The sequence below is a fragment of the Pseudopodoces humilis genome, chromosome 29 (assembly GCF_049639895.1).
Source record: "Pseudopodoces humilis isolate 2021_Gansu_Grassland_sample_001 chromosome 29, ASM4963989v1, whole genome shotgun sequence".
Taxonomy (NCBI): domain Eukaryota; kingdom Metazoa; phylum Chordata; class Aves; order Passeriformes; family Paridae; genus Pseudopodoces; species Pseudopodoces humilis.
In genome coordinates this window covers 4,397,822-4,419,916 of record NC_142228.1, presented here as the reverse complement: position 1 = coordinate 4,419,916, position 22,095 = coordinate 4,397,822, and the positions used below count along the sequence as shown (strand labels likewise).

Sequence of the window (22,095 nt, the reverse complement as noted above, 5' to 3'; positions counted from 1 at the left end):
CCTGAAAGTTTTTAAAAAAGGTGTGGATGTGGCATTTGGGGACAGGGGTCAGTGGTGGCCTTGGCCATGCTGGAGATCAATTGGACTTTTCCAGCCTGAACAGTTCTGTGACTCCATGAAATCTGGTTTTGGAGCACAAAGAGTTTAAATTATGCTTATCAGCACTGGTACCTCAATACTAATGAAATCTTTCCTCCAAAATCAGGAAACCACCAACAGCTTCAATACAAGTATATCAATGAAAGTTTAGGACAGGTAAAGAATAGGAAAGGATTACAGAGACTCACACAGGAACAGTGAATTTGACTTGGAAACAGCTCCTGGTTGTGCCTACCTCTGGAAAAAGTCTGGTATTTGTGATGGAGATACTGATGATAAATGGACTGATGTAAATTAATTCCACCCAAGTCAGGCAGCCTTCAGTAAGCAATGCTGGTACCCACTGATTCAAGATGGATAAGATGGGATTTAAACTCTCCATGCCCTGCTGGGAGCTGCAGGGATTGTTCAAACCACCACAGTGCACAGCATTCTCTGGACTATTCTATTTTTACACCTACCAGGTGGCCTGGAATAATTTTTCCAATAAACAAGGAAAGGAAATTTTTCCACAGATGCCTGCTGAACCTGCCCACTCCCAGCTCCCTGCTTTGCCCTGATCACAGCCCTCCCCACAACACCCCCAGTGGCTCTTGCTGTCCTGAATCCCCTCCTGGGCTGCCTCAGGCTTCCAGCACTATGCTGGGCAGGAGTGACCATGGCCACGCTGTAGGACCTGCAATAACAACCAGCAGCACTGAGGAGAAACTTTTCCTTCCAGAAGTGCTCCTCTCACAACACAAAGTGACTCCCTGGGCTCCTGGCAGCTCCTGACACCTGTACCAGATTCAGGTCAGGGCCAGCCAGCACATTATTTGGAAGATGGACAGATCAGATCAATCTTGATTCCTTGGGAAGCACACTGAGGTCTGTCCCCATCCCCACAGGGTCACAGCCACCTTCCCAGCTCCATGATTTGCCATCCAGGAAAGCTCCTCTCTGCCTGCACAGGCACTCTCTGAATTTTGATTACTGGTGGCTATTTTAGCAAGGCCCGGCCTTGTGCTGGGCTCACAGGGGCATCTTCTCAGGAGTCCTGAGGCAAAACATTCTGGGGAGAGCCATGGGGCTCCAACTGCCACTGGGCAGCTCAGCTGGCACCTCCAGGCAGCTTGGCTGGGTCCCAGACCCTCCTGCAGAGCTCAGATCAAACCCACTCCAGTACAGGAACACAAAAATGCAGAATCATGGAATCACAGAATATCCTCAGTTGGGAGGACCCCCAGAGATCATCCAGTCAAACTCCTGGCTCTGCACAGACACCCCAGCAATCCCACCCTGTGCATTCCTAGGAGCACTGTCCAACTGCTCCTGCACCTCTGGCAGCCGTGGGGCCATGACCATTCCCTGGGGAGCCTGGGGAGTGCCCAGCCCCCTCTGGGGAGACCCTATAAATGAGGTGTGATTTCATGTCCTAATTCTGGAAACAAGAAATGAGGGTAGCTCTCTCTTCCTGTGCACAGCCAGCGCTGGGTGGCCGCACTCTGACCCATTTCTTTAGCCCCCACAACTCCCAAGAAGACACTCAGAGCACTCTGCTCCCTATTGCTTAATTATTCTGAATGTGAACACACCCCAGCACCCTGGGCTCTCTGTTCATCTCTTGTTGGCTATACCCCAGTGCCAGGAGTCCAGCAAGGCCACCCAGCTCCACTAACACCCCAATATTCCTTAGGGATCTCAGCTCACATGAGGGATCCCAGTGCTTGCTCGGCTGTGCCGCTCAAACAGCCCCTTCCCAGAGCGTTCCCTTCCCCACCTTCCATCACACAATGTGGTGCTTGCCCAGTCAGTGCCTTCTACCATAAAACTGAAATATCTGGTGAAATAAAAGCTTTCCCTCCTCACCCTCTGGCATGGCAAAGAGGAGGAAAGAAGAACTCACACAGGTCTGTCTGTACTGTATTCCCATTGGCATGGGAAGCCAGAGAGAATCTCTCCACCATGAACAGCACCCTCTGGGCCCCCTGCTCAAAGAGCTTTGCTAAGGATGATTTGATACAATAATTATTACCTAAGACAGACTGGTTTTCCCATGAGTGAAAGATGCACTGTTCATGAAGGAACCAAAAATCCACCTTCTTCATGGGGGATGGAGGTGACCCTCCCTTGAGACCTGCCCAGCCAAAAGCTTGTTTGGCACAGACAAGGCTCCTCTGCCTTTGATCAGCTCAGCTCCTGACAGATGGCAGCGATGGGAAGGTGGGAATCTCTCCAGGGAGAAGCCACACTCTTCTCATCAGAAGTCAGAGTCAATTTTGAGACAGGAATCTTTACCTTCAGTGTCAGGTTGTCCACCAGTGCAATCATGGAGTTCTTGAACAGAGTAGCCGCTGTCAGAGGTCTCTTGGTGACCTCAGTGATGCTCAGTTTCCCTTCAGGCCACATCATCTTCAACACAGGGTTGGAGCTACGAGAGAGTTTCTTTAATTGCAGTCTCCCAGCACTTCCACTCCACCAAGTGGGATTGGATTCTACCCAGACCCACTGCTGCTTCCAGCTCACAGGGCATCACCCAAGCCAGGGTGACACTCCTGGGCACAACATTTTGTGCTCTTAAGAGCAAGTTCAAGCTTACAACTGAATATTCTGGAAAAACAACCAGCACATTCTCTCTTCAGATCAGGATGTGCAGGAATAGGACAGTGAAAATCCCCCAGAATGATCCATCAAAGGCAGGGGCTGCCTCACTGGCACAACAGAAAGAATTTAATCAACACAGAGAGCAAGACCCACACCACCCTCCCTGAGTTCAACCTACATTTCTATACCTCTCTTGAAATATAAAGTAATTTATACATTTTATCCTGTGTTTTTGAAAGGTTCAGGGTGAGGTAAACTGGCCCTGATGGATGGCAAGAGTTCAGGAACAGACAAAAACTGAGCACATTTACAGCAATCCAATGGCCAATCTATCACAGGCTTTAATGTGCTGGAAGAGGTGTTTGGGAACAGGATTTTCCAGAGACTTTACAGAAAACAGGCTAAATCTGATAAAACCACACAGCAAATATTTTTGCAAGGTTTCTGGTCAATGGAAGGCGTTGAAAACAGGAACAGTGGGACTGCTCAGGGGAGCACAGCCAGTCACCCCAAAGGACTGAAGACCAACACCTGCACAGGTAAACAGTGCCCACCACAGGGTGTTTGTGCCCACTGTCCTCTGAGCAGAGCCCCCAAAAGCTCCAGATTACAAAATGGGGACATGTTTAATGCCAGGTGAAGAAAAATAGCTCCATGGACACTTCCAGCCACATGATAGGATTTCAAATCTGCTTCTCAAGGCAACTTTTGCTTGCCCAACATGTGACCTCATGGTTTGCATTTCTCAATCACTGCAGACATGAAAGGATTCAAACTTACTTCCCCATTTTCTTTCAAAACAGGGTGTTTTAGGTGAGGCCAAGGATTTCTGTTGTTGACCAAAGCTCCACAGTATCTTTAGCACTGATTACAGACAGAGCAGTGATGATAAATCTGCAATGGGTTAATGACAAATCAGGCAGCACAAGCAAGCTCTGCACTATCTTGATTGCACAATCAGTTGGTTTTAAAAAAAAAACACTTTAAATTCTGTTCAGTTACAGGCTGCATCAGAACAGAAACAACATGTACAGAATAAGGACTTTAACCTGAAAAATCCAACTAACAGCCTCTGGGTCACGGGAGATGTACAAAGATCAAATCCCAAAGCAATGTTTATTCACTCACACTGAAGACAGAATCACTGAAAACCTGAGTCTCTGACAGCATCACTCCACAAAAAAGGATTCTGACAAATCAGAATAAAATTCACCTCATAAATATTCTTACCTGTTGTACATGAGGCGTTTGAAGTCTTGAAATAAAGTGTCCTTGTTTTTGTCAATAAATCCAGTGACTGAGTAACTAAAAAATAAAGGAAAACCAGAGTTAATTGCAAAGTAGCAAAGTCCTTCTGTGAGGTGCTGGTAACTGTGGAATCAGCATCCCTGCACTCCTACAGACACAGCAGATGCTAATCCAGCCCTGCAGGAGCAGAGTGTGAGACTTGGATCCTTGGGCCCAGCTCCCACCTCTAGCACAGGAACAACACACCTGGCTTCAGAGAGCTCCTGGAGCTGTGCAGGTGCTGCCTGAGACACCTCATAGCACTTGGGCAGGGGGTAGATGACACAAATTCAGGGGCTACACTCAGGATTCTGCCTCCAAAACTGAGTGTGTGTGTTTATGTTAAATCCTAGAGAAATTCAGGTTTGTTTTTCATCTGTGCAGTCTGCCCCTCTGTTGGTGGAGTCTGAATTCCAGAGCAGCCTCTGAGTAGTGACTGGGGAGCTCCCCTGGAAATCAATGCACACAGAAACACACTTTAGATTCTTTCCTTCCTCTATTCCCACTGGAGCAGCACTCCAGGAGGTCCCTGTTTCAGGGTTTCATCTCTTCTTCAAGTCTCAAGGCAGGCAGTGCTCTGTCCTCATGGAAAAGGTCCAAAATCTTCCCATTCAGTGAATCCCATGCAGATGTTCCCTGAGCTCCAGATCCCACCCTGGGAAGCGGAACTCAACCTGCAGGCTCTGGGATCAACCCACAACCTGCAAATCCCTGTATGGAGCCATGCTCAAATCACAGTCATGGAACAGAACCTTTTAAAAGGCATCCAATTCCACCCCCTGCCATGGCAGGGCCACCTTCCACAGCCCCAGGGTGCTCCAAGCCCTGTCCAACCTGGCCCTGGACACTCCCAGGGATGGGGCAGCTCTGGCAACCTGTGCCAGGGCCTCACCACCTCAACTCTTATGGTTCCATGTAAGATCTAAGCCTGAACTATCTGTGATTCCTTCCACATTTCAGTTTTCTTTTACACCATTTGTCAGCCACTGGCAGTTCAGAAGGTTCAACCACTAAGACAGCACCTTGTATTTTCTCCTCCAAAACCTCCTGAAATCAGGGATGTCTGTCAGGAATTGCTCAGCAAAGACTCCAGAACATAACCTGCTTGTGCTACATGGGCTCCAGTCTGATCACACTGGTTGTCCTTGGAAATTAAAGGTAAAATTAATCCCAAGGTAAAAGAAATCATGAATTATTCCCTCAGTAACTCTCTTTCTTCTGACATGGGAAGTTACACAAATCCTAAACCATTAAATGACTCCAGTGATATTCCACAAAACAGCTTTCCCAGCAAATGTTTTCTACTATGTGCATCCTTCACTTCCACTCACTTTCCCTTCCCACTTCTGTCCCCTCCTGCACTTGTTCCTGCAGGCTCCAGGGAAGCACTTCCCAAGCCTCCTGCCCTGATCCTCCTGCAGGTTATCACTCCCCTGTGCTTCCAGCCTGCTCCAACTGACTGGAGAATTTAAAGCCAGAGTTATATAATCACACCAAACAGATGTCTAAACCAGATTTTATTAGCTCAGTGTAGCTTTCTTGCATAAACACTGCTGCCTTTTTTCCCTCTTTTTTCCCCCTTGAGCACTGCTCTCCCCTCACCCCCCACGCCTCGCTCTCCTTTTGTTTCACTCCAAGTACAAATTCCCACTGTAGAGCAAGGCACCAGCAGATGATTTAATTGATAAGCAAGTGCTGCACTCTGTAATTGTGTGTGACAGCTATTCTGGCTTGCACCAGAAGCAGCAGTAAATCAGAATATTGTACCACTTCAGAGCTGCTAGAAAGACAAAAATAGAAGGTGCAACTTTATTTCTGAAGGAAACTCACATCACATCCCCAGCGTAGTGCTTGATCCGGAAGTCTCTGTCGAACTCCAGCGTTTTGTCCGTGGCACAAAGCTGAAATAAATTAACATACATTAAACACCACCCATGGATTGATATTAAAACACCACCCCTGGATTTACAAGCTCCAGGGAAGAGCAACCTGCCTTCAAAATAGCTCAGAGAACTACGGGAATTCCACTTTCTATGTGCATGTGCAGATGTGAAACCCACTGCTGGAAAATGTTTTCATGGATGCACTGTAAGAACATGTGCTTGTACAAATGAAACTGCAAAAGCCTATAATTTAATGAAGAAATTGATATTATCTCAGAAACACCATTATGTAAAGAGAACACTCGTGCCTGTAGAGAAACATTGCACCCACGAGTTGATTTATGACTTTTTTTAAGTCTTTCCTTTATGTTTTTTTGCCATTGCAGTGTAACTCCTCTGCAGAGAAATGGAACAACTGCTGTGACAACAGCAAGGCTTGTTCAGTCCCAGATCCCTCCTGGTTATCTGACACCCCTCAAACAGGGATCCCCCTGCAGATCCACTGCTCCAGGCTCAGATTCCATCCCATCCCATCCCATCCCTTCTGTACAACAGAAGATGTCCAGTGCCCACGTGGCAGCTGTTCAGCAGCAGTGGCTGTAACACACTCACCCCTTCAGGAATAGCAGGAGCCAAAAAATCCATCAGGGTTGGCTTAATTAAAAAGGGGGTATGAGATAAGAATGAGGATTTTTTTATAGGCAGAAGGAACAGGATATGAATTAAGTCTTTGCAGGCAGAATTTAACTGAGGGTAATGAGCAGATATCTGCTATCCACAAAAAGTCTCGGAGAAATAAAAGAAGAAATCAGCATGGTTGAAATGTAGGGGAAGGGGGATGATTAGGAGCAGGGATATACACTCCAGAAATTCACCTGTGTCCAAGAACACAAAATATTTTGGCTCAAACTGTAAGAACAGATGAAAAAAACCAGAATATATTTTACACAAAATGAATCACAAGGAGGAGCTCAAGGAGTGTGAGTACCAAGGTCCCCAGGAGGTCCCAGAGGTGTGGGAAGTCCAGCATGGCAGAAACAGAGAGAACCAGGAGCTGCAGAGCTGATGGACAACTGAGGTGCAGCAAAACACAGAGAAAATGCAGAAATGAGGCAATACCAGGAAAACAAAGCCATTTTTCTTGCTGCAGCTTTGTTCCCAGCACAGGGATGAGGAGTGCCTTTTTCAGCCACCCAAACACACAGCTCAAACCAACAAGTCAATAAAAGGGGTAAATACCAAATGGCAAAAGAAATGTGTCTGTGCTACCAGACAGTGCACAAGCTCCTCCTAAAGCTCATCCAGCTCTGGACAGGCTGGGAGGAGCCATAACAAAGCAATCAGTGATTTTGTTGTTTGCTGGTTTGGCTTTTTCCAAAGGAGTGATTCTCTCCAAACTCCGTGTTTCCTTGACAAAGCAGTTGAAATTAGTGGGAAAAAAAAGACCAGAAAGTCCATTGACACAGTGGCTCATCTGCTTGGGTTTCTGTGAGCCCTTCCATGAGGCTCACTGACAGCTCACAGCATTGGAGGGTGAGTAAAGACAGGAGGAAGATGTTGGAAAGATGGGGATCCTGTGGGAGCCTGCCCTGAGTCTGTCCCAGCATCTGAAATGAGCCAGAATCTGAGGGCAATGGGAAGGTCATGGGGTTGGGTGGAGGCACTTAATCACTGAGGGCTGCCTGGGAAGAGCGGCAGGAGACACCCGGAGCTAAATGAGGGCAAAGCAGAGCAAATGAAACTCCCCAGCAGGGCAGGGTTTCCCACTGAGAAAGGGCAAAGTTCACAGAAACTGATGGGCTCCAAACCTGACTCAATGGGGATCTTAAATACCCTCCTTCATCCCAAAAACACGGAGAACTGGGGGAGGCTTAGAGGGCAAAACCCATCCCCTGCTGACTGCAGCTTCCCCAGGTTAGGAAAGAAATGCCCAGAGATGATGGCAAAAAATGTGGAAATGATGAAGTGCATGACAAAGAGAACTGTGTTTTGCCATTTAAAAACTAGGAGGTGAGAGGTGTAATCTGAAATGGAAAGGGCAGGAGGGAGGGAAACAGGGAGGAAGGAGCTCTTCACTTGAGTATCTGAGCTGTGGAATTCTTTGTTGATTTAAAAAACAAGAAGACCATGCAAAAAACCCTTTTAAGGAGACCAGGAGGTTCCTGGGCTGTAGGTCCCTGAAGAATGGGAGAATGTCAAATTATCAGTACACATTTATCCCATATTGGGCTCTCACTTGGGAATTCACCACTGTCCAGTGTCTTGGGAGACACAAGATCATCAGGATGACTGGAATAGACCCTCTGATACTCTTCCCTTCACAACCAGCTTGTTGAGATTGATGCTCTCCACAATTTGAAGATTGAGGCATCCATGGACTGTCTGTCACTGCACTTGATCCTTCCAAAGTATGAAACCAACAGAAAAGAAAGGGAACTTGGAGAGGTTGAGGATACAAATGGTGATGTTGGGAAGGGCCACCAGAACAGCTGGTACATCTGCACATCCAGATTAGCATTAGACAGATCCAAGGAGGACACTCCATGCTCCAGGAACACAACCTTGTGTCACAAATTCTGCTGCTGGAAGTGTTAATCAGCATTCTCCTGGCTCGTTTGGCCTTCCCCAGGACAAGGGCGCCGGCAGCGCGGAGCAGCCGGGTACACAAAGTAGGACACGACTATTTAGAGCAGCACAGCCCCCTAGAGCTTCTCCACATGGAGCCTGTGTGCAGCGTGCTCTGCAAGGAGCAGTGGACCATGAACTGGGCTGAGGGATGGGAGCTGTTCCCACCACACACACTTTAACTCTTCAGGAACAGCTCCCATCTGTGTGGAACTTTACAGGATCTGCACGGAACCACTGCAGTCTGCAAAGGCAGAGCATGAGATGGAATCAAGCCCTTTGTTTTAATCCAACTTAGAAAAGCCTGGCTCAGAAGGCTCAGGCTTCCCACAGCAGCTCTGGGTGGGACTGGAGAAGAGCTCTGAGGTGCTGAGATGTCTGCAGAGATGCAATGGGGAGAAAAAATAATAATTATACTGAGAGGTTTATGGGTCAATGTTTTCAAGGCTCTATTGATTTAACTAGAAATTAGCAAGCCAGGCAGATCCATCAGCCCCTCCATAAACATTATTTATAGCAGGATTCCTTGTCTCCCTCTTAGCCTGTGCAGGCAGTTTCTGACAACGCCACCTCCTGCTGAGGAACGCTGCAGCTGGCAATGCTGCCCTTTAATGTCTCCTTGCTGGGAGGGGACTCCCAAAGGCAGGGACTAGAGCAGATTTTATTTTTAAATGTTCATTTTATAGCCTCCCATACCATCTCCTGAAATTCCATCCCCTTCTGCCACTGCACTAAAGCACCACCTGCTCCCTCTGTGGTGGAGCCCCTTCCCTTGGGCAGATGTGGGAGCAAGGACAGAACAGAAACCAAACTCCTCTACATCCACGGACCAGAGAGCTCCAGAAACTGGACCACTCCCCCAGCACCCCACTGCAGAGGATCCCAGACTCCATCCCACCAGTACTGCCATTGAAGGAAGCAACTTGCATTCAAACAGGAACCCAGGCCAGGCCTCACACTTGTTTTCAGGTGGGCTTTCTCAGAATATTCCAAGTCCAAGTCCCTGCTCAGGCACGTGAAATCTGGGTCAACACTGGAATCAAGCTCCCTGTTCCCCTCCCTGAGCTGCACGTGGCAGGTGAGACATCAGGTGTGCTGCAGCAAAAGGGCATTTAAGGAAAGCAACATCTGTGAGGGAAAAGTGGTTTTGGTTTACTTTCATCCTGACCTCTCCTCAGACAGCCCCAGCCAGATCCATTGTTTATCCCAGGCCTCCCTGAGGCAGCCTTTAGCACATATCTTACACAAGCAGGCTAATTTGGTATTTCTGACCTACATAAAATATTGTGCTGGGGTGGGAGGGAGCAGGGGGGGCCAGCACTCTGAGCCATACATTTCAGACAATGTTTCTGAGTAGAGAGACATCAATAAACTAAAGGCTCTTATTTGATTACTCTGTGTGAAAGATTCTCAAATTAATCAGGCTGGTGACCATTTTGCAATCTGCTGCCAAGTGAGGAATAAATGAAGCCTTTTAATTCGCCCATTGTAGCCCAGACAAAGCCAGGCGAGGGGCCTGTGTGCTCTGAGGTGCAGTGGGAGACGAGCATGTTCTGCAGCCAATGATGATGAAAAAAGCCCAAATCACAGCGCTGTAATAATGCAGGAGTGTGAATAATTTCACTGTCACTATGTATTAGAGCAGCCTGGGAAGAACAACACGTGGGCCGAGGCGGTGCATCGATTGGTTCCAGATGACATCATGGTATGTCAAGGCACGAGCTCAGGCTCCTTTTAGCCCAGAATAAAAGGGATGAGCCACTGAACGGGCTGGAGCTCCCTCTGCCGGCTTCCTCTGCGGCTGGAGCTGCTCCGGGCTCCTCATCTCACACTCCGTTGCAGAGATTCCAACCCAGCCACCCTAAAGCCCTTTTCCTCATTCCATTCCACCTCAGAACATAGGGAAGGGACGGCAGAGGACAGCAAGGTCTGTGCGTTACCTTCCTGCTGGAGAAGTGAGCGTGCTTCCCCAGTTTGTTGTTGAGGGCCTCGAGGAACATCTCATCTGTGACTTTCCCCACGTTCATGCAGGCATCGTCCAGAATGGCAATGATCCCTTTGTGCTGCTGCTCCACCAGGTCCACGATAACCTGGTTGTTGAAGTAATCAATCTGCAGGAAACAAAGGACAGGGGTGTTGGTAACCTTGGCTGCAGAAATGGGAGGGTACCGGGGCTGGCCATAGCAGGCAGTGTGACAGCGAGGAGCAATCAGCTCTGAATATGCAGATCTCTGATTCCAGATAAAGCAGCCTGCTCTCCTACACTGAAGAGCAAAGAAAGTGATTTTTCAAATCCCTCTGATGCACCTCAAGACCTCTGCTGCAGAATGCCCTTTAAAATGTCTTTTACAATTCAGCTGTGTGCAGTCACCACAGTGACACTGCACATCATGTCCTAGGCATTCTGAAGAGAGTTTGAACAGAAAAAGTAAAGATTTTTATGTGTTACTATCAACAACTAGAAAAACCCATAAGCACCCAGCACAGAAACCCACAGTTATGTGTGTGGCATCACAGAGGTGCCACAATAGGCTTCATCTCAGACCTGAAGTCCCTTATTTTCCCAAGGAGACATGTGGTGAGGTGCCTGGGGAGCTCCTGCTCCAGCATGATCCCAGGCCTGGCAGGGACACAGATGTCACATCGACTGGAGCCTGCACGTGGAGCAACTTCAGATCCAGGACTTGTGCTGGTACACTGACCTCACACCGACCTCTCCCTCCCTGCCAAAGCACTCACATGCTTCCAGGGAATTCCCTCTCGCTGGTACTCCTCCTGCTCTTGCTTTAGAACCAGCTGGATGAAGAGCTGCTGCAGCTTTTCATTGCAGTAATTAATGCAAAATTGTTCAAAACTGCAAAAACATGAGAAGAAAAGGTAATGAGTGTTCTGGGAAAGGCGAGGGCACAACACTGGGCTTTAGAAAGTGGCTCACCTGTTATTGTCAAATATCTCAAAGCCATAGATATCCAGGACCCCAATGACTGTGTTCTTGCCATGCACTGTGGTGTCGTAGTTCTTCACCTCGATGACATCATTGATGTGTGTCACGATCCAGCAGAAGAGACGCTCGTAAATGGCCTGCAGGAAAAACAGACTGAGAGCTCCTGCCTGCACCTGCCTCAGCTCTTCCCAGGAAATTCAACACAGCTCATTCCAGGCCTCCAAAAAAGCTGCAGGTCATGTTCTGCTGAAAGCCAGCAGCTACTGACTAGAGAAAATATTCTATGGAAGTATTTCTTTTCTTTCTTCCAAAACTCATTTATACCAAGTTGAAATCCCAGTGAGGTCACTGGGTGCAGCAGTTCCCTAATTTGATTCCAGTCAGCTTTTCAGCTGCCTAATAAGTACCATTCCTGAGAATTATTTAACAATAGTGAAGAGCAAGAGAGAGGTCAGTCACAGAAACTCAACAACTGAACACAATGACAGGAAAATAATCCTGTTCACCTTTCACAAAGATAATGTTCTGTAGGCAGAGGCGTCTTCAAAGTCTTCATGTTCAAACTGAGCTGTGAAGCTGGGTTTTGGAACATTATCTCCAGAAAAGAAGTCAAGTTAATAATCAATGGCTTTCATAACTTTGTCCATTCCTCCCTTATAATTTGATCTCTTAGCAAAGGAGGAACAATTGTCACTCCTGCCATCAATACTCACTTTTCCCATGGAAGGTGTCCCTGCTCATGGCAGGGGGTTGGAACAAGATGGTCGTTAAGGCCCCTTCAACCCAAGCCATTCTATAATTCTTAAAAAAAACAATTAAAAAATAATACTTTGTGTTTCCAACCTGAATTCTACTTGTTACAGTTCCACTCTCTACTCTGAATTTAACTGCAAAATGAAGTTGAGGGGATCCCATTTCACAGAAAATTCCTCCCTGTATGACACATTTGCAGATGCCAGCCCAGCCTGCAGCCTGTCCCCTCCTTGGTGTGCCTGGCAGTGCTGTCTGTGGGAGCTGGATCCCTGCTGGAAGGGCAGGGATGGGGAGGTGCCACAGACCCCCAGAGAACTCAGGAGTACATAGGTTCAGAGAGAAATCTGCAGGATGTACAGCAAGCCCTGTGCTTATTGACCCACCCAGAATCCTCCTGGGACTGAGCACTGGAAAATGTGCAGTTCTGGCAGCAATGCCTCCCTCGGGCACCGACGTTCTTTGCTGCACACCTCAAGCCATGGGCAAAGGCAGCAGAGATGTGGCTGTGTCACACACACCTGTGCAGAGGAAGGGGACTGAACTCACCTTTGCAAAGGCGTCTCTGCCGTAGGTGGCCTCCTGCTCCGTGTGCTGTTTGTCGATGATGTCCCTGCCCGTGGCCACCGTCCGGAACAGCAGCGCCTTCTCCACCAGCTCAGCCTTGGTGGACAGGAGGTCAGCGATCACCGACACCGCCTTGCTGTTCTCAATGATGGGAGTGTCTCCATCCACAGAAAACTTCAGGTTCCCCTGCAATCAGCAGCATTTCTCCATCTGTGCTTTACTAACAGGGATCAGCACACCCCAAGTTCATCCATTTTCCACCTGCTATTCCAGGCTGCAAATCTCCTGCCACACTGGAAGGTGGGTCTTGCATATCCACACCCTCAAACCTCCAACGTCAGTGAGAGCAGCAAAGACTTTCTCACAGCAAAGCATTCCTGCTCAGTGCTCAGCTCAGCTTTTGGGACAAATGACATCAAACACTTCCCGAGATTTAATCAAACACCATCCCAATATTGAGAGTCCAGGGACAGGGAATTGCACCATGTATGCAAATGCTGGATGCAGCATTTGTCTTCACTGCAGCTCACCAAGAAACCACTGGCTGCAGTTCCCCTGGCAGTGTGACTGCCACAGAGGGAGTGGGAATGGCATGGGGAGGCTGAGAGGTCAGTGCCAGTGGGGCTGGACTGGCAGCACCCCACCACCACAGCTCTGCTCCTGGGTACCTTCTGTGCCAGGATTAAGCAGTGACAGCCCTTGGTGATCCACAGCAGAGGGTTGTCCCCAAGCCTGCCTACACAGCCCTACTCAGCTCTGCCTCACTTCCTTCCCAGCACTGCCATCCCAAGGAGGAGAAGGAACTGGAACAAAGTTGTTCTTTGCCACCCTCCTCCTGCCCACCTCTTTCCTCATGGAAACACGAGAGCTGAGCTACAGGGACATTGGGCAGGGGAGGAGGCTCTGTGGCTCCCAGGAGGACCCAGGAGAAGGAAGGACCTCGTCAGCCCCAGAACACAAAGAATTAAGAGTGCTGCTGTGCTTCCTGTGCTCAGCCTTCACCATGAAGTGAAGCAGAATCACTGTGGTGAAGGTGAGTGTGAGGGCACCAAGGGACAGAAGCTCCCTATCCCCTCATGGCCAAACCCCAACAGTTCCTTTTTCAGAACACTGAACAGCTCTCAGCACTTAGTGTTATGTCTGATTTGGGATCTGGAACATGCAGGAATACATGTGATCATCACTGCAGTGCTCAGCAAAGAGTTTCTCTCAGCCCTGGAGCTGTGAACTGGACACACCTTCCCAGCCACCAGAGCTTCCAGGGGCTTCTGCAGCAGGAAAATCAGAGCTGCTGGCAGTACAAGCCCTCCTGAGGAACAGCCCAGGGACGGGTTCAGGGATGGATACACATGGGCAGGGAGCTCACCAGGTGCAGAATGGCTGCCACGATTTTGTAGACAGTCTGAATCTCCTCCTGCTTGAAACCAACCACCTTCATGGCATCAGCAACAGCCTTGAACTCAGCCCCGTCATTGATGGAACACTGAGGCAAGAGAGAAGTTTGGGATGGGGTGATTTAATGGAAGTCAGCTGTGAGGAAGCAAGGATTTCACAAGCCCATGGGAAACAGAGATGCACTTTGATGTTTCTCAGAGGCAAGACACTGTCATGAGGTTTCCCAGCTTATTCCAATACCATCTTGCGTGCTTGGACACTGAACCCTGCACTGCACACACGTATTCTGGCAGCAGGAGACACAGAAATCCACCACAGCACAATAAATTTCCCAGTGGAATTTGCTGAGAAAGAGTTCATAAAAAATCCCAGTAGAACAGGGACAATTTGTGCAGTCACAGATCTTCTGAGCAGAGGCTGCAGAGCACCAGCAGGAAATCTCTGTTCTCCACCTCTCTCAAGATCAGCCTGTCCCTCTCTCTCTGCAGCCTCCTGGGTTTGTTTTCAATGCACATTTTTAGAGAGAATCATCTGGCATGGGAGAAGATCTTTGGGTTTCTGTACCAAAATACATCTCACAAAAGCACCTAGGAAATCAGTGAGCCTTTGGTCTGGACCCTGCTTCAAAGGGACCATACTAGGGACAACTCCAGATGTATCTGAAGTGTTCAGGATCTTGTTGTCTAAAAACTTTATGGGTTTGTTCCCTTCTTTCCTGCTCAGAGTTCCCCCTTGAGGACAAGTCAGACATGAAGACTCGGTGCTGCAAAAAAATGAGTCCTTCTGGCTTTTTGCTCCAGAAGGCAGTTTAAGGTAACCATTATGGAGTGTGGAATGTGTGCCACTTGTAATGGGTCAAATATCCATACCTGCATTTATTAATAAATCATTTTATTGCTGTTTAGAAGCAGACACTTGCACAGATATATTTGTGTATTTTAAGCAGAGTAGAGGTATATATTTTCTATGATTCTAAGTACACTCGTGCTTTATTTTGCAGCACCAGAAACTCCATTACAAATAGCACACCAGTGTCACCTTTCCATATTCATCCCCATTTATCTCAACTTCTGCTAGCTCAGCAGCGCTTTGAGCATTTCCAGCAGCACTTCCAATGTCAAGCTGTCCCTGGGTCCCTCAGACCCCTCACCTTGAGCTGTGCCCCAGGGCAGATGTAGCTGTAGGCTGACGCATCCTTCTGGAGGTGCAGAGAACGCAGGAGCTGCTCAGAACCTCCCTGCAGGAGCTGCATGAAGAGAATTTTAAGAAATGGTGAATGAAAAATATAAAATCCTTCTTTTTTCTGTCTTTTATTCATCTGCTTGACAAGCAAAGTCATGAAAATATTAATTGCTGCTGCAATATGTGGAGCACAAGGTGCAAGATGCAGGGCCTGCACAGGTGCAGGGCTCTGCCACCACAGATCACTGGCCTTCAGAGTCACAACTGGATAAAAACTAGGCTGAACCCCTCAAAGACCTGTTCACACCTGTGCCATGCCACATCGGTGCCTTGGCAAGCATGCTGCCCACACAGAGACATTTCCTCCTGGAAATGACACATCAGTGAGGAAAGTGCTAACATGCCATCATGGAGTACTGAAAAAGTGGGGGAAAAAATAAACAAACCTCCCCTTCCCTCAGTGCAGAATCAAGGTTATACTAATAGGCTGACCATATCCCCCAAAGGACACACAGGGAACCACCACACAATGTGGAAGACATTAAAGAACATCCAAAAAACCAAAAAAGTAAACTTGGTGTCATAAAATTACTTCCACATGGACTAAAGGCCTCAGGAGAAAACAGAGGGATTAGGCTTGCTACAAATAAAACAGTGAGTCAAAGTCCAATGTCCTACCATATTTGTTTAGTCAGCCTCCCCTTAAGTTTAGAAATGTGTTAATATGGGACTGGAGGATAGAAAACAATCCATCTTCCCAGGCTCCCTCCCAGCCCAGGCCCCCACAGAGAACTGAAGAGCCCAAGATCACCCAAGATGCTGCAAAAGGGAACCCTCTGCAAAACACATGAGAGAGTGAAAGATCTGAGTGCTCTGCCCAAAGCGTCTGGGAAACTGGGGACGAGTCACTGCTGCAGCAAAGGAACACAAACCTGGTAGAAGGAGTGGAAACTTCGTTCCCCTGGCTGCTGCACGATCACACGGGACTGGGGGAACAAAACACAGAGCTGGGTGTTAGTGGGACATCACCACCTCCCCTCAGACACCCACATCACCAGGACACCCCAAATCAACCCCATCTCACTCTCAGGCTCTTGGGAACACCATCACACACGTGTGACCCTGGAGCTTGAGGTCTACGGTCAAAAGGACCAGCTTGTGTAACAGCTGCAATGTCCTACTTCCACCCAGGAATCCCATGTGGGAACCACAGGGCTGCTTTCATGGAACAGTCAAATAAAATGGCATTTTAGTTTTAGAATTATTTAATCACTGGAAATGAAAACCAGGACTCTGTGGCTACAAATAAATACTTAGGGCCTGGTGGTCACCACTCCTACACCCCCAGGACAGGCTGCCCACAGCACCCAGCTCACAAGGGAATGCTCTGACACAAGGGCCCTGTTTTAGAGAGCCATAGCTCCATTCCAAAATCCTCGTTCCAGACCAGAGTAAAACAGCACAAAAAAGGGTTAAATGCCGCAGACATTCAGTCAACAAGCCCTATTTTATGCTACAAGTTTGAACTCTGAGGAGTGATAAGGAACAAAGCTGTGCTGGGGAGGGTCAGGTTGGGTATCAGCACCTCTTCCCCCAGAGGTGCTGGCACTGCCCAGGCTCCCCAGGGAATGGTCCCGGCCCCGAGGCTGCCAGAGCTCCAGGAGAGCTTGGACAGCGCTCCAGGGATGAACAGGGTGGGGTTGTTGGGGTGTCCGGGCAGGACCAGGCGCTGCACTGGATAATCCTGGTGGGTCCCTTCCAACCCAGGATATTCCATGTTTTGATGTGTTCTTGCAAAGCCACTTTCTGTTACTGCTTGTATTTGGGCCAGAGCCTCCACTTTCAAATGGAAACAAATTTAACTTGGGAGAAGTCAAGAATACGAAATAAACAATCAGGATAAATAAATCATCAGGATTTAAGTCACTACAGCTGCAGTCCCAGCCCTCTTTTTACATCAAAGTATTCCAAGTTAAATGTTTGGGTTTGTTGTTTTGTTTTTTAAAATGAAGTGTTTATTCTGAAAATAGACTTCAGGGAAATAAGGGGAGAAGTAAAAAAGAAACACAAACAAAACAGGGTGTTGGCAGATGTGGTCAAACACATAATCAAAGCCAGACATGCCTCACACAGCAAGAACTGTTAACGGCTCACGCCTGAGTTCTCCAGTTTTGCATATTCCAATGTTTTTAGACACCATTTAATGACATGAAAAAAAATAATTATGCTCAGGATCACTTGGAATATATAAAAACAACGCTACCAACAGCTCACCCAAGGCTGTGGCATTATTCCAAGATAACACTTCTCAAGCACACTTGCTCCCTACGGCTCTGGAGATCTCCTTCTCAGTGCAGGAATTACAAAACAGGAGCTGTGCAGAGGGTAAAGTATATCCAAAATAAAAACTGAGATTCAACTTCACACATCCCCACACACAAAATCCTTTGGGTAACACAGCCCTGTTGCTGGTGAGCTCTGGAAGTTGGGGTGCTCCAGGAACAGGGCACTGACAGCACTGCAGTGGCTTTCCTGACTTAAGGAAAAATTAAGCCATGGATTTATTTTCCGTGCCCTTATACCTCACCTGCTGTACATGTTTCAATGGAAAGCTTTTTACCGGCAAAGCCCAGACTGCAAAAGTAACTGCAGCAAAGACTGTAACCCTGGAAGGGAGGGTGCCTTACCTTTTCTAGCAGGTAATTATTGATGTGCCCACCTATGGGGTCTCCCTTGAAATCAAAGTTGATGTCCATGTATTTTCCAAACCGGCTGGAATTGTCGTTGCGGTTTGTTTTGGCGTTGCCAAAGGCCTCCAACACACAATTGGATTTCAGCAGGATGTTCTTCACTCTGCAGCAGGGATGGATGGATGGATGGATGGAAAAGGAAACAGGGTAAGACTTCAACACTCACACCACAGGATTTTTTTTCACAGCCATTCCTCCAGAAGAATTCAATGACAGCAGTGATGCTGTTTGAGGGCAGATTTGGGCAGATGTGGATAACATCAGCAATCCCGTGGGAAATCAGCTGGGAGCTGTCAGCAACGCTCCTCAGAGGAAGCAAATGCTCTTTGGTTCAAACACCAGACCCCCACCATGAAATCAGCACTAGAAATTCAGTTTCTATACACATTTGAATTCTGAAACCAATTTTCTGAACTCATTTTTTAAGTCATTTTCAAAATTCATTCAGGGTAGATTTAAGTTTGTTTCTGCAGAAAATCACATTCTTTGCTCCAAAACTTTTACTCAGGACAGAGAGGGACATTTTGCAATTCAGAATCATGTCAGCCTGGAAGGTCATGCAATACACTCCTTGCACTCCACGTGGTATTCTAGCCCACCCAAATTTCAGGCAATTTGCCCCAGGAAAAGTGATTTAGAATCATTTAGGTTGGCAAAGAACTCTAAGATCATTAAGTCCTGCCATTAGATAGCTGATATTGGCTGGATGGTATTTCTTGATGCTGTTTTGATTTTGAAAGTTTGAACTTTCAAAATAAACGTTTCAATGTGACTTCAGCAATTAATACTGCAAAATTCCCAGAGTAACAGCAGTACCTGAAAAAGTTAAGCATAAATAAGCATGTACAAGAGACCAGCTGATAATGTGGTGCTACACAGCCCATAGAAAGAGATCCACAAGCAGGAGAACAGGAGAATTTCCCTTCTTTTCCAGCCCAAGCCTTACCTCTCCACCTCAGCCCTCTGGCCAGGGTTAGTGATGGCTGCTATGTACTGCATTATGTATTTACTGGCCTCAGTTTTCCCAGCCCCGCTTTCACCTGGGGGCAGAAACACCACAGTGACCAAACAGATGAAAAAAAGCAAAACAAATCATCGGACAGTAGACCTCAATTCTACCCCAACAGTGCCTGGGTGGTTTGATTTTTTCTTTTTAAAGCAATCTTTGTGTGCACTTGGGACGTTTTCTAAACAGCCATAACCCTGCCTGGCTGCTGCTGCTGCTGGGCTGACTTTGAGCAATTGTGCTGTGAGATTGCACAGGTCGGGAAAGGGGCTGGCACACAGAGGATCAAAGGAATATTGTTAGAGGAGAAAGGCTGGCCTGCAGCAGCACAAGGGGCCACTGTTCAGCACCCCAGTCCGGGGCTCTCTCCTTTCAGAGCTGCCCAAGCACGGGGACATCAAGGAAACAGAGTGCCAGGATCCAGTCAGGGATCACTCTGGTACCAGCCCTGCTCCCACTGCTGGAGCCACGGCCTTTCCAATGGAGCAGGGAACAAACAGTGGCCAGTCAGGGCAGAGACAAAAATCAGCAGCTCCTCAGGAGAGACAAGCCCAGCTCTGCTGATCCCAGCTCTGCTGATCCCAGGTCACACTCTGGAGCAGACACAGGGCTCCTCCACACACTGCCCCCCCCACCCACCCCCCCCCGCAGGCACAGATCCAGCCCCTGGCTGGCACCAGCTCTTGAATGAGATAAGAAATAATTGTGCCGGTCGGATTCAAATGCAAATGAGCAGCTTTAAGATTAATGAAGTTTCTTTTATAAAACGCTGTCATTAGCCAAATCATTATTCTCCTTCCGCCTGGAATTTCACAGAGATCAAGTGCTCATCACCATGCAGAGCCCTCCCAGCCTACCTGAGATGACAATGCAGGTGTCTTTGGATCGTCTCTTCATGGCTTTGTAAGCAGCATCAGCGATGGCAAAGAGGTGGGGAGGCCTCTCGTAGAGCTCCCTGCCCTTGTACTGCTCGATCATGTCCCGCCCGTAGATGTTCAGGTTCTTGTAAGGATTCATGGAAACAACCACCTCCCCAATAAAGGTGTAAATCCGGCCCTTCTCGAACCTGCCCAGAGGAGACAAATGGCAGAAATCAGACAAATGCAGAGGTTCAGGACAGGCAGCTGCCCAGGCCATCAGGTGAACTCTTCCATCCATCACCCATGGAAACACGACAATAAAACCCTGGCTGTGGACATCCTCCAGCAGTGATGGCACCACAGCAGAGACCTGAGGGCACAAGGACAATGACCTAGGGCTGCCTTGGAGTTCCACCACCTACAAAGGACATTTCTACCTCTGTTCCACTTCCAGATATGTGATGTGGAATTTACAGTTTCTACAACTGACAATGAGTGAACACAAGTGTGAGGAGCAAATCTAATCTGCTTCATAAAGGGGATTTATAGGAAAATTCTTTTTCACATTCTGTAGTTGTCCATGGCCCAGCTCAGGCCAGAGGAGCAGAAGTTCTGAAACCCTCACTGAGAGGTATAATCACACTTGAAAGTAAACAAAGACAGAAGGGAATTGCAGCCTCTCAGCTCTAGCAATGAGTCCTTTTTGCTGGAAGGCACTTCAGTATCATCACTGCTGCTACACCAGAGAGAAAAAATTTCTAAGAATGTGTGCCAACAACCCTAAACGACATCATTCCTATCCCTACCTGGCTCTTCAATTCTTTCTGCAAACAAGACAGAAAATAACTTGATGTTAGTTTAACAAAAATGTTTAAGGTAGAAGATGTTTCCAAACAAACTCCCATTTTATTGAAAGTTACCTATGAGGAGAGCTGAGAGTAATTCCAGATTAACAGCTGAGGAATTCACACAGCATTTGTTTATCAGGAGGAGAAAGGACAACAGGTCTAGGGATCAACACACAAACCCTGGATTTCCAGCACCAATCCCTGTCTGCAGCTGTATTTAAACCTCGAGACATTAGATGGCACCAGAACCCCTCCACAGAGCTCGGGAGCCTCCAATCCTGATGGACTCCGGCATAAATTCCAGCATGACTTTATTGAATTTATTACCACCCCCATGTGGTGACAGCTCTGACATTTTCTATTGTTCATTTGAGAATTTTCTGCAGCATCTTGGCAGCCTCAGTTTTTAGCAGGTGTAATAAAACTCAAGGAATATCATCCAGCAACCAGCATTCCACTTTCTAGAAGTGTTGGTGCCTCCCACTCCAGCTTCCTCTTGGAACTGCACTGGGAAGACATGAGAATTGCAAAACATCCTCTTGTTCCTACATCACTTTTAACTGAAGGTATCCTGATATGCATTTCCCAAAACAATTATGAGCTTAAAAATGCAAAGATATTTTTCATTTTTGAGATATATGCTGTTTGAAAGGTACCAGTAATGTTTTAGAAAAGATCAAGATAATTAACAATACCAATACCCCTAATCTTAATTTTTTGCCAGATCCTGAACAGGTAGAAGTGCAAAGGGATCGGTTACCAGGCTGGAAGCCCATGAGGGACTCTGCATGCACAGAGGAGAGCTTGAAAAACCAAACCCACAAAACCCTGCTGGTATTAAGGAGATCAAGTCACACTGGGACATCAATACGTAATGGAAACCACAAGGACATGAGAATGAGCAGAATCATCCCCACCTCTGGAGATGGAGACCCCAAAAAGGTGAATTACCCAATGGAGAACACCAAGCCTGCTGTCCCAAGTCCCTGCCCAGCAGCACAGAACTGCTGCTCAAGGCACTGCTGATGCTGAAAATAAAGATCCAGCAGATTGTGGAAGAGGTTTTGAGTCCCATGAGCAGCTGGAGGGTTCATGGCCACAGAGGGGGTGAGGGGGGTTGTTTTAGCTGAGGAGAAATAAAGAAATAAAGGCTATTCCTGCTGCAGTGTCGTGCCAAGGCACCATCACAGCACCCAATACTCTGACCTCTTCCTTAAGTAATGAATTATGTAAACCTGCATTGCCAGAGCCCAGTTTAAGTTTCCTCCCGTGACAGTTCAGCGTCCCTGAGTGAATCATAAAATCAGGGAATGTCC

At 47.6% G+C, this 22,095-nt stretch overlaps 1 protein-coding gene across 2 annotated transcripts in view; it reads right to left on the bottom strand.

Moving 5' to 3' along the window:
* MYO1D (myosin ID) overlaps window positions 1-22,095 on the bottom strand; it is a 153,687-nt gene that overhangs the window by 97,106 nt on the left and 34,486 nt on the right. For both annotated transcript variants that reach the window (XM_005532618.3, XM_014261171.2), the window contains exons 2-14: window positions 19,929-20,137; window positions 19,012-19,105; window positions 18,003-18,168; window positions 16,248-16,301; window positions 15,284-15,379; window positions 14,105-14,221; window positions 12,721-12,924; window positions 11,413-11,558; window positions 11,217-11,331; window positions 10,418-10,588; window positions 5,800-5,870; window positions 3,913-3,987; window positions 2,377-2,509 (exon numbers count right to left, since the gene is read on the bottom strand). In XM_005532618.3, coding sequence (XP_005532675.1) covers window positions 2,377-2,509; window positions 3,913-3,987; window positions 5,800-5,870; window positions 10,418-10,588; window positions 11,217-11,331; window positions 11,413-11,558; window positions 12,721-12,924; window positions 14,105-14,221; window positions 15,284-15,379; window positions 16,248-16,301; window positions 18,003-18,168; window positions 19,012-19,105; window positions 19,929-20,137 — 1,651 coding nt within the window. The remainder of the gene's footprint in view (window positions 1-2,376; window positions 2,510-3,912; window positions 3,988-5,799; window positions 5,871-10,417; window positions 10,589-11,216; window positions 11,332-11,412; window positions 11,559-12,720; window positions 12,925-14,104; window positions 14,222-15,283; window positions 15,380-16,247; window positions 16,302-18,002; window positions 18,169-19,011; window positions 19,106-19,928; window positions 20,138-22,095) is intronic.